The sequence below is a fragment of the Lathamus discolor genome, chromosome 1 (genome assembly GCF_037157495.1).
Source record: "Lathamus discolor isolate bLatDis1 chromosome 1, bLatDis1.hap1, whole genome shotgun sequence".
NCBI lineage: Eukaryota > Metazoa > Chordata > Aves > Psittaciformes > Psittacidae > Lathamus > Lathamus discolor.
In genome coordinates, this window is record NC_088884.1 from 33,997,661 (window position 1) to 34,010,331 (window position 12,671).

The 12,671-nt window shown below is 38.7% G+C and overlaps 1 protein-coding gene across 1 annotated transcript in view; it reads right to left on the minus strand.

Annotated features, from left to right (window-relative positions):
* The window catches only part of PCLO (piccolo presynaptic cytomatrix protein), a 359,578-nt gene that overhangs the window by 171,752 nt on the left and 175,155 nt on the right, over positions 1-12,671 (minus strand). Inside the window, exons 6-7 of the mRNA XM_065667248.1 lie at positions 5,439-10,482; positions 3,051-5,065 (exon numbers count right to left, since the gene is read on the minus strand). Of these exons, the coding sequence (XP_065523320.1) occupies positions 3,051-5,065; positions 5,439-10,482 (7,059 nt within the window). The remainder of the gene's footprint in view (positions 1-3,050; positions 5,066-5,438; positions 10,483-12,671) is intronic.

Sequence of the window (12,671 nt, forward strand, 5' to 3'; positions counted from 1 at the left end):
TCTTATTGCTGCTGGATGAAATTCAATCTTTACTTCCAGAGTCTACTAACACTTTCCAGTGCCCTCATGGAAACCATTACTATGACTTTGCGCTCTGTGGAATCCCACCACACTGGACTGCTGGACAGTCTATCAAAATCAGTGCTAGAGAGCTCACTGGCAGTGGGAGCTCAAGTGGCACAAAGCTCACAAAACAGGAAAATCAGGTATCTGCAAAATATCAGTTCCAGGTGGGTGGCTTCCACAACATTTTTTTTGGTGCTGACAACCCATAGCTCACACTTTTTCCTTGACACAGCGACACTTGATTACTAATGTACATCACAGAAATACATAGCACATAAGAACTACCACATAGGACATAATGTAAAACAATACTTTGGATTAGTAGTAAGCGACCATTTATGTTATTTCAATAATTAATTTATATAGAGGCAATGACTATGATAGTAAGTGAAAATGCAGTGTAAACATACATCTTATCTGAAAATTAAATTTGCATCATTGAAAGCAATATTATCTGGGTACTTATTATTAGGTGATTAGCTACTGGGTTATTTTTCATTCTTTCAGACTAGATTAGATAAAACATTTTAATAACTTCCTATAAAAGGTGCATTAAAAATAAAATTGCATTCAAAGCAGCAGTTCAAAACCATATAGAGCTAACTTAATCATCATTGTCAGAGTCTCCATAATCTTTTTTCTTGAAATGTTGTAATGTTGTACATGAATGATGAAACTGCACTGCCTGAGGCACAAGGCATCATTTCATTGTAAGACTTAGAAAAAGACCAGTTTTATTGCTATCCTTTTAGCCCCACTGATTGCATAAGGAACAGCTTTTTTGATAAAATGTCATAAAAAAAGCCTGTGAAACATACACATGAACACACGAACAGCCTTTTCACCTACAGTGTTTATGAATGCAAAGACACAACCCTGAAACAAGAACTGCTAAAAAAGTGATGGGATATTCATTCATGCAAAGAATATTCATATACACACCCCATTTCCCTAAGGTAGTGAAAGAACAATCTTTATTCTTTTAAGTTCAGCTCTAGCAACTTCTCCTTTCCAGAATGAGCTGTTTCACAAGTTTTTCTGCACTGAACTTCACTGTTTGACTGCCATAACTGATTCTTTCTACATTTCCCTTTCTATAATTTGGCAATTAGGAACTCTTCAGTCAGGAGGCACAGAAGTATACACAGAGCATCAACAGACAAAGACTTTAACTGCTGTGGGCACTGTACAGATAAAGAATGATGAAACATTGCCAGTGTCAAAATTATTTTTTAAATTATCCAAAAGCTATCCTGTATTTAAACTTGAGTATAACAATGATGTGTTGCTATATTTATACCATTCTAAAGCTGAAAAAAAAGTTAAAAAGGTTTACACTTTGTCAACAGTGACACTGTGTATGCTACTTTTAGGAAGAGCTTTTGAGTGTGGCAAAATGTACAAAAGAAGAAATCACTATCCACTCTTTCCTGAGCTTCCAAGATGATACAGTCCTAAAATCAGGTTCTTGGCTAGTATAAACATATAGATGTCCAAACATATATCATCCATCATGGATGAAGTTATCACCCGTCACAGTATACAATTCATATCAAATATATATGTATCTATGAAACAAGTTAACTGAGTAATTTGTCTTCAGGAATAGTTTCACTACACTGACAATTATTTTACAATATTATACCTACTCTCCAAAATGTAGTAGAACCTAGTACTTTCCAACACTTGAGCAACATTCTTGAAGATGCTGTTCCACTCTACATGAAACTTTAGTACTTGTGCTACAGTTTCCGCAGCGTACTAATCTTGCAATAGGGAATGACGCTTACATGGAGTGCCAATATCATGACCACAGTTATCCCTTAAAAACTCTTAAGTATCATTTCCAGTAGGTTGCAGCATTTAATATCTGTACAAATATGTGAAACTGCAGAAACTGCTTACAGTGGGAACCCTGGAGGGCATAACCAGCTAATTCTGCATTTGAAAGCTACCACAAATTGCTAAACGCAAAGAATAAACCCTCTTTATTCTATCCAGCCCGTACTAATCACTCATGTATTTGCACATGACTGAATATAAAAGTTAGAATTGCTGAAGAACTTGAATGGCAACTCGTGCAGACCTCTGACAAATAAGATACTGACCCTGCAACTGAAAGAAGGGAATGGACTTGGAGAAAAGTCAAAGTACATGTTAAATTATAAAAGATTTTTTATTTTTTTTTTTTAGCCAGGACTTCTTTCTCTTGCTAATAAATAACAGACTGGTTCCCAAATCAGAAATCTTACTTCTCATCTCTCAAGGAAAAGGAATACTGCAGAAATGAAAACTTTGTCCTGATGGCGTCAGCCTTATTCAAAATTGCCTCCTCTAGCCCCACAAGAAACAGCCCTCAACACTTGCATAACTTCTTGATAATCCTCCTTATCCAAAACAAAAAAAAAACACATGGCTTTGTGGTGTGTGAGCTTTTGGTGTGGGAGACAGAAGACTACCCACTGAGTCACAAATAGACAAGAAACCTCATGAGGGTTAAAAAGGACAGTTAAATAAGACATAAAAAGGACAGTGAAATAAGGCAATTATAAATCTGGTCAGCTACTTCTCAAAAGGCACATGCAGTAATTTCAAGGTAAATGCACTGCAGACCATGCCACAAGAGCTGAGTATGCTTAGAAGGAAAATGGTTTTCATTTTCTCAATGAAAATGAATCGGTGCTAATTACTTTACATAAAACATAAACAGCCTTCCAAATTCTGAACAAGAATTTGTTGTGCTTTTTTCCTGAATCTTAGTAAGTATGTAATACAAATTATTTTACTTCCAGGGAAAGCAATGAAGCAAATAACCATTACTTTAGACAGCAGATGTTCCTTGGGACTTTTTAGCAAGGTGAGCAAAAAGACTACATTCACAGGTACTGCAAATAACTGTGTCAGCCCTCATGCTGTACTGATAACTGTGGAACTGCATATTAAAAAAAAGAATAAAAAAAATAAAGCAAGCAAGTACTTCTTACCATGTAACCCTCAGTGTACTGAAACTGAGCTCTTGAACTGTCTTCTGCTGTGGGACTCAGGGGCTTAGGGTCAGACATAGAGCGTTGCATCATCTTTGCTGCCTTTGGGCTTGATGGAGGAACCTTGGCAATGTCAGTATGCAGCATCTTCTGAGGGCTGATGTCATCAGTGATGGGTTTTTCATAGGGTACAAATGCTGACTCTATAACTTTGCTTGGTGAAACAGGTGAAATGGGTGAATAGAGAACTTTGGGAGATTTGGGAGGGGAAGGGACTACCTGCAGTGTGGAGTCTGGACGAAGGTGGGATGAGTATCCTATCTCTAATGGTGTTGGGCGTTTTTTATCTTTCTGAGGAGATGAAGCTGACAGATATGGGGGACTTTGAGTATCTGACTCTGTCTCTGTTTGACATCCCAAACTTTCTCCTTTATATGTCTTTTCTGGAGCTGAAATGTGTTTTATGATTTCAACCTTAGCATCCAATCGGGCCCTGATTGAAGGTGTTCTTATTGTTCCTACGGGTTCTGTTTGTACTGAAATCTCTGCCACTGTCTGAACCGCAATACTAGATACTTTAGAGAATTGTTTAGCTTTGTCTGCCTCAGCAGTACTCTCACTGTATTTCCCCACACGAGGCTTCCTTCTGGATCTGCTAGAAAGATCCCATTCATCTTGATCTTCATCATCTGTCTGAACACTCGTATCAACACTCTTCTTATTTCTCCGTCTTCTGTTTGTATAACCTCTGTCTGCTCCATCTTCATCATCAGTTTGCACTCCACTGTCCACTATCTTTTTGAAGCACCGGGGTTCTTCTTCCAGGGTCTCCTCAAGCTCCTCATACGGACCACGTAATTTTGGCATAGAACTTCTCTTTTTCAACTGCTTCTCTTCTCTAACATCAATATCCTTAAGAGACATTTCTGAAGCAGAGCTTAGGATACCAGACCTGGGTATGTACTGGGTAATGCCATCAGACTGCACTGTATACCACGTTTGGCTTTGTGGAATTTCAATACCCAGGACTCCTGAAGCTGTAGTGGTTGCATCATCAGCAGGCCAAAATTGGCCATTTTCTGTGGTTGCATACTGTCCTTCCAAAAGTGTTTGATCTGTGGTAGTTTGTGGCGAACCAGTTCCTGAAGGGTCATAACCATACTGATATATTTGACAAATCTTTTGCTCCTCCAACTGTTGGTGGAGCTGTTGTTGAAGTTGTTGGAACTGCTCAAGCTGCAACTGCTGCTGAGCTAATGTCTCTTGCCTCATCATAAACTGAGCTTGTCTCTCCTCCTCTTGCTGAAATAGGAGATGATGTTTCATGGATTGCAACTCCTCAAGCTTTTTTTGCACCATAAACTTTTCTTGTTCCCTAAATCTTTGAATTTCCTGACGTTCCCATTCCAACTCTTCTGCAAAGCGCTGCTGCTTAATTTTCTCAAGCTCAAGAAGTTCCCGCTCCAAATCAAGCTGCTGCTGTTTGCCTTCTTCAGGGGCAATGAGAAGGGCAACCTCATCTTCAATTACATCTGTATAAACTTCAGATGCTGTAGTTAAGGTGGGTATCAAGTTGGTTGGCTCAGTGGTAATAGTTTCTATAGTAAGAGGTGGTAACCCTGTCTCCATATCAATGGCAGTAATTGCACTATCTTTTTCAGCTGCCACTGTTGTCAAGAAACTGTATGATCTTGGGAGAGGCTGGCTTTGTTGCAAAGTTGATAAAGAGGGCACTGAGTCAATTGTCTGGAGAGTAGGTAAATCTCTGACAGATGTACTAAAAATAGAACCGGGTTGTGTAGTGATGGCGAATGTGGACGGGATTGGAGTTGCTACTGAAGAATAAACAACACCATTGGATGACCTTAAAACACTTCCAATGCCAAACTGGGAACCCAAAGATGATACCATTCTTGCTTGGGAATATTGCGGTGTACTGAGCCCGATGCCTGAAATCACCTGCCGAGTCTCTGGATAAGGACCAGTAGTCTTGCTTGAATAATCCATAACCTCACCTGAAATTACAGGGCAAAGTTACAGTCCAGTCCCACAAAATAATGCTGCTTTGTGGATTCTGAAAGTCATCCCATCTTGATGTATTAAATAGGAAGGGAAAACTGCATGCAAATCTTCAGGTTAATGATCTACTTTAGATGTGAAGGAAACAGCATTTCTGAACATGCAGGCACATGCAGGCACGTCTGTGCAAAACACGTATGTGAAATGAAGAAATGAAAAATGTGTAATCCAGAATAATTTGTCACATTCTCCAAAAGAAGACAAAACAACAGAAGGGGAAAAATAATAATAAAAAAAATTATCCTGAAATGAGGTGAGGAACATCAAAATTATATTTCAAAGAAAGATCTGCTGCTGTGTCATACTGACCTGTAGTAACTCTTCCAGAAGTAAGATCTACTGCTGCATCAGTTGCCCCAACACGATAATCAAAGCTATTCTTGCTTTTGTATGCAAACAGTCCAGCTTCTGATAAATTTGTGTCAGACATAGATGGTTTCATACCTCCCACTCCTCGGTAGCCGTATGACCCTGAACGATCATACTGATAATGGTCATCTCTGTAACCAAAGCGATCTTCAGGAAGTGTAGTTGGTGGCTGCTGTGCTGTACAGCTCCTACCAAATGGCAATTTGTAAACCACATCACAGCAGACAGCTCTTCTCCCTGCAGTCAGATCCACAGGCTTTTCATCATCTTCTATCACCGTTGTTACGATACCTGAAGTAGTTTCATCCATTGTTACTACTGTTCTGTGGGATTTTGTAGTGCTAAGGTCAACTGCTCCACTCTCCATGGGCTCCTGAGAAGTGGAGAGATCAGTCCAACCATTTGTAACACCAACAGGTGGTACAGTAACAGGCTTTGTAGTAGCCCACGTCACCGCATGGGTTGCAGTACCCAGGGATAAATTTATTGGCACTTCATCTCTACCTGCAGAGAATGCCTGGCTGCCTGTTACTCTGTATGCAGGCTCAAAATGCTTTGCTGTTGTTAGCTGCAGCGGTGTTGTCATCGCATGTCCCAGGTCTACAAGGCTGTCTGTACTGGAAGTGTAGCTTACAGTGGCAGTGCAGGTCACTACAGTTACTGTCTCAGTGACTACAGACAGAGAAGGATCAGCAACACATGTACTAAGATTCATTATAGCTGGTTGGACAGTACTTACTGGCCGCCCACATGTATCGCTCGGTGGCATTTGCCTTCTCAAGTCCATGGAAACAGCAGACAGATCCATACAACTGTCTTTCATTTCGAAATCCATCTTAGACAAAGTGCGAAGATCTATGACATCACCCAGCGGATGGAATCTTCCGTTCTCTCTATACCTCGGTTGATCTCCTATGTGTAGTGGCTCCGGAGGTATAGTAATAGCGACACTATCTAAACCAAAACCAGGCACTGGGCCTTTAACCACAGACACTGTGGTCTTGGTCACCTCTGTTGTTACTACTTCTGATTTTGAACTAGGCATTTTTTTGAAAATTGACTGTGTTGTGGCTGGAATAGCTTGCAAAGCACCTGAAATATACATACTCTGATCTGCCATACTTTGAATTTCCATAGTTTTCATTGGTGGAGTAAAAATTGGTTGCATAGGCTGGGGAATCTGTTCTTTAGAAGGTGCTTCTAAAGGCCAGCTAGTAACAGCCTGACTAGTTATAGCTTCTGTGGGAGTTCCAGGCTCAGATGGCAATGTGATTACAACATAGGTTTCCTGTGAGGGTTTTGTCAGCCTTGGTGAAGATTTGTTAGAATGTGGAGACAAAGGGGAAGTGGGAGATGCTATTTTATATTCAGTTGCAGGGACCAAATTCAGAGTCATACTTGAAGTCAATGGCAAACCTATTGGCTTGGGCTGTGTTTCTGCTGGCTTATGAACAGCTATGGGGAGTGGAGGAACGGCTGGTTTAGGAGCAATTGGAGGTTTAGTTACTTCAGTGGGCCTGTGACTGAAAACAAGCCCTGCTGGAATAGAGGATGGTTTGGGTGGTACAGGAGGTGGTGTTGGGGTGTATGTTTTTGTTATAGGTACCATATGATTCTTTAACACAGATGTGGACTCCAGGACTGGAACACTTGTGAATGAAGGTACCACTGTGGGAGCTGTTGCTGCTGGAGTCTTAATCTGTGGCTTCTTTTTGGGATAAATGGCTGGCTTGGGTAAGATAGGTGGAGGTAATGGTGGTGGAGGAGGTGGTGGAGGAGGAGGAGGAGGTGGGGGTGGAAAAGGTTGTGCAGGAGAATCCAAAGAAGAGCTTCTAAAAAGCGAGAATACTTTGGCTGTTATAGCAGGAGCTGAGGAAGGCACAGAGACCATGCTGGTCTTACTTACAACACTGGGAGTAGGTACAGAAGGTGTTTCTGATGTAGGCTCTGTAACTGGTACTGACACTATACATACAGGTGGCTGCTCAGATGTAGTGCTAGTTAAATCAATCCTTGTCATATCAACACCAAATTCTTCGTGTGAATCTTCCTGATGAATTTTGACAATGCCAGCCTCTACTGTACTTTTGATTTTCCTAGCTGCTTCCTTTTCTGATTTGGAGGTATCAAAGGTAACAGTATCAGCTGCATATTGCTTGGGTTTTATAACTGTAGTTGCCATTACTGAAGGTGCAGTTTCAGGCAAACAAACTGCAGGTTGATCCACACTTTGCTTATCTGATATTATAGATGGCTTTTTAGTGGCTTCAGTAATAGACTCATAAGGCATGCTCACTTCAGAGTACTCTTTTGCAGATGTTAAAGGAACTTGGGTTATTATCCTGACACCTTCAGAATCTGCATCTGCTGTATCTACATAACCTGCGGTTGCACTGTCTATAGGTGATGAGCTATCTGTGGTACAAACTGAAGACGTAGATGATGTTAAGGAAGCTGTATCAGAAGGTAATATTGATGTAGCACCTTCTGATGTCTCAGAGTATGTCAACATTGATGTTTCATGAGAAATTATTTCTTGAATTTCTCTCGCATAATCTGTTAAGTATTCATCTTCAATTTCCTCTGCTGTAAAATGCTGTGTTATTTTAACATCTGGAATAGAAAGTGCTGTGCTACTGACAGGTGATACATCTGAGATTGCTGAAGTAGTGCTTGATGTTAAGGATGTACTATCCAACATTTCTCCAACACTAGATACCTGTGTATCAGATGTGGGAACAAAACCTGAAGTTGGTTGTGTTGGACTGGACCCTGGGGTTAGCTGCACCCTCTGTCTTTTCATAAGCTCTTCATAAGCAGCTTCTGCATCTAACAACTTTTTTTCCTCAGTGGTGGAAGTTACTGTGCTGTCTAATACAACTATTTCATGACTTTCTGGGATAATGTAAGAACTAGAAACAATATCTTCCTGAGGCACCATAGAATGTAAAGTCTCAACACTATAGTAGTCTTTCTGTAGATCAGTAATTTTCTGTGGTTCCTCATAGATCTGTTCTGAAGCTCTTATTTTTTTCTCTTTTCCTCTCTGTTGTATATACTCACTGCTCTCATCTTGTCTCATGACAAGATTAGTATCAATAGTTCCATTGTAAGTATCTTCTACTAAAGATTCATAAATATAATCCTCTATTAACATTCCACCATATAAAGATTCTTTTTCAAATACTTCATCTTTTTCATTTGCAATTTGAAATGACTTGGACTTATGCATCATCTCCTCATATACCTCTTCAGCACTTTTCAGTGTCTTTTGACCATTTTCTTCTTTTGGGAGTCCAATTGGTTGTTCATCTGTTGGTGAGTAGAGAGAGACAGCAGTAGGCAATTTGTAAACTTTTTGCACTTCTATGATTTTTTCTGGGCTTATCTCAAATCCTTCCGGATCTGACTCAATACTAGGTGAATATTCAGAACAGGAAGATCTGTGCAGCTCTTCCATTTCTGCTGCTTGTCGTAATTCTTCTGTTGGAGATGCATCTTCAATTGGAGAAAGATTACTTGGTGGAGTCTTTGGATGCTCCCTTCTTCTCTGAGCTCTGAGTTCATCCTTGTCCTTTTTAGATTTTTTGCTTGAACTTTTTCTTTGTTGCTGTTCTAATTCACGCTGTTTCTCTTGTTCCTTTAGCAGTTCTTCCTCTTCCCGTAGTTCTTCTTCTTCAGAAGAATCTTCAATAGTTGGAAGAAGAGGACCATGTGACCGATGTCTGGCTTTGCGCTGTTGTTTGCTTTCCCCTCCCAGTTTTTTGTGACTAGGACTGCTGTCACTGTCTTCATCGAGTGATGACACTGAAGTAGGAGACGTACCTGGTGTGAAACTAGAAGCATGCAAACTGGAAGACCCTTCTCCTCTAGATCTATCCTCTGGTGAATCTGTAAGACTCTCCATCTCTAGCTCAGGCTCTTCATCAAAATATAAAATACCTTTCTGCTGTTCAGATGCTTCAGAATATTTGTTTGTTATTGTACTATTTAATTCTATTGTTTTGAAACGCCGAAGGCCTCCTCCTCCAGTTACCACAAGTTCTTCACTGTCTTGACTTTTAGTTTCCCTGTATTTCGGCTCTGGGCTTTCATCAAAAGTCTCATCATCGTCATCGTGCCATGAATGTCTTCTTCCTGCATCCTCATCATAGCCTGCACTGCTTTTCCGTGTCATTCTTCTATGTTTTCCAGCTGTTCCTTTGGCTTTGCTTTTCACTTCTTCTTTCCTTTGGCTTTCAGTTACACTGATCTCTTTGAGTTGACTTCTAATGAATTCATCATCTTCAGAACCTGAGGCATCTTCATCAGCACTCATTTCTATAATCTGTTTTCTAATGAAGTCTTCCTCATCACCTGATCCCTGACTGTCATCTCGTTTGTACTCATCACTGCTTGAAGAACCAATACTAGCTCTTCTTTTTCTCCTTGGGACAGGGGAGTTTTCACTTTCACTGCTGTCTTCCACAGAATCATAGCGTTGTCTTCTTGCCAATATGTCATCTCCTCCGTCTTCTTCCTTGTAGTCTGCCCGGGAGGAAGCACTTCCCTTACCATCTTCTACAATGGTTCTTTCACATTCTTGAATAGCTTCTAAGTCTTCCTCATCTGAACTGTAAGATTCTGGAGTGACTGGCAAAGGTTTTGGTTTATGTTGATCCTTTGTCTGTTCACCATACATTTCATAAAGCTCTTTGTTCTTCACAGATTTTTCATCAGAAAGTGTACTTGCCTGAGCTTCCAGAATAGATAGTACAGTACTTTCCAATTTAGCGAGATCTGAGGGGCTTGGTGGACTTTCTTGTGAAATAGTGTCTTTTTTATGAGATTCTCTGAGTAAATCCTTTTCATCACTGGGGATATGACTTGGAATTTCACCAAGTGAACTTGATATCCCATCAGAAGAGTATCCGGTGTCACTCAGACCTTGTGGACTTTTCTGTTGCTGTGAGCTTGATGTGTCTGATTTGTCATCCTCCTTTTCCTAAAAAAATAAATACATATGCGTGTGTATATATTTAGATATAAATTCTTAATGTCTCCAGGTAATTAAATACATGTGTTTTCATTTTTTTTAAGATGAGTTAATGTCTCAGATGAAAAAATATTATGTAAAAAATAATAATTTTAAACCATAAAAGACTGAATGCTAATTTTATTCTTCAAAGACATTAAAATAATACCATAACTTGCTCAGATTTTGAGTTTTCGCACTGAATCTAAGTATGCTTTGCGTGACTGTCCACTGAGTTTACTATTTGTAACTGATTTTACTAGTTTTAAGATAATCTTGCATTTTTCAATATATCAAACATCGCATTTAATTTTTTCCAGAACACTTACTAATGATAATCTATCATTTTTCATATATGCATGGGACAAATTGTTTTGTGGTTAATTTAAATTAAGATTTTAATTATCTTTTATTTCAAAACTGCCTACACAGTTCCAAATACAAAGTAATGTAGCTTGTCAAATGTCACCTGCAGTATTTCTGAGCTCTGATCTTTTCTTTGCCCATTTAATATTTTCATAATTTTTAGCAATATGTCAATCATTTCAAATTTTAGACCTAGAGTTTAGTTTTGTTGATACAAGTGTTACACATTGTACCACGCAACAGAATACATGGAGTATTGAAGCATGATTTAATGCAATTTGGAATGTCCCCATATCTGCAGTTCAGCATTGCACAAATATTCCCTGAGTACCTCATAAAGAAGAAGATTCTCAGTACATTTGTAATGCAGATGTAAGCTACTGGTAGGGAAGTATAATTGCAGGGAAGAAAGCATTATGGTCAGCCATTGATCAGAGGAAATGAGGAAGCAAAGAAGGCTTGCATATCTGACACAGCATCATAACCAATGTTTTCCTTCTCATCCCTAATTAAACACCCTTAGTCAATCTCCTAGCTTCCAGAACCTTTTATATAATTCTGAATGACAAGCACCTTCATCTCCTTCTTTAGATAACAAAAATACCAATAATATCCTACAGCAATTATGCCCACACTGGAGTTCCATTCCTACTTCTCTGAATTCTGTACTTGGTGAAAGTAACTCACCATTCGGCTAACAGAACAGTTCACTCTCCAAATGACAGGTCATCTAAGCTGTCAGTTGACGATCTTATGAAGCGTCCTTACGTCCACTAGCAATTTGAAGCATCCCAAAGTCTCCTGATTTTAATAATATGAAGTGATCTTCATATTTGTTATGGTCCTTAGTAATATAAACAGGTAGTATTTATCTCTGCTAATCAAAGTCAATGACTTCTGAAGTACAGCAAACCATTTATTTAAAGCTTTAACTTACCAACTTGCTTGGCAAAATGTTGAGTAAAAAAAAAAAAAATTACTATGGAATAAATAAGAAAATGATGATAATAATTATAATTCAAAAGTAGGTTTACACTCAAGTTGGTATCAGTTACAAACATTTTCAAATATTTATGCATAGTAAAGTTATTTTTAATGCTAAAATACCATAAACCAAATATTTGTTACTGTCGATTATTTTATTTTTAAAAAGCAGTTTTTTTCTTTACTTAATTTACATTTAAAGTACCCGTTCTTGCCAATAGGCATACAGCTTTGCACATCACCCTACGTTAAAACATTAATATTATAGTAATCTAAGAATTAATATTTTATTAAGTGATATCTATTTCACATTAGTAATTAATTATATTCTTTGCAAAATCAGATACTACCTTGAATATAAACCACATCTGTTGTTACCAATATTGTACCCAATATGATAAACCCAATACCTGACATCAGAGCAAAATCCACTGCAATTAAAAATCAGGTATGATTCATAACAAGTATTTCTAAGGACAACTCTAATCATAAGGCTGTAGTTAACATATAAATATGGAGAAGACTGTAGTTCTCCAAAAATAATGGCAGAATTATAGACAATCTTCATTAGAAGTCAGCTACGAGGCATATTTAAAAATTTTAGGGTTTGTATGTTGTATTACATTTTTATTCCCTTTATTAAAGAAGAGAGTGTTTACGGAGAAAATCCAAACATTGTTCAAGCTCAGAAGGTCTCCTAGGAATTGATGAACAGACTGCATCAATCAAGTGAAAGTAAACCTGTCAGATTTTGGTTCTCCCCAGGGAGATGAAGTGATACAGTCACTTTTAAAGCAGCGATACAAGGC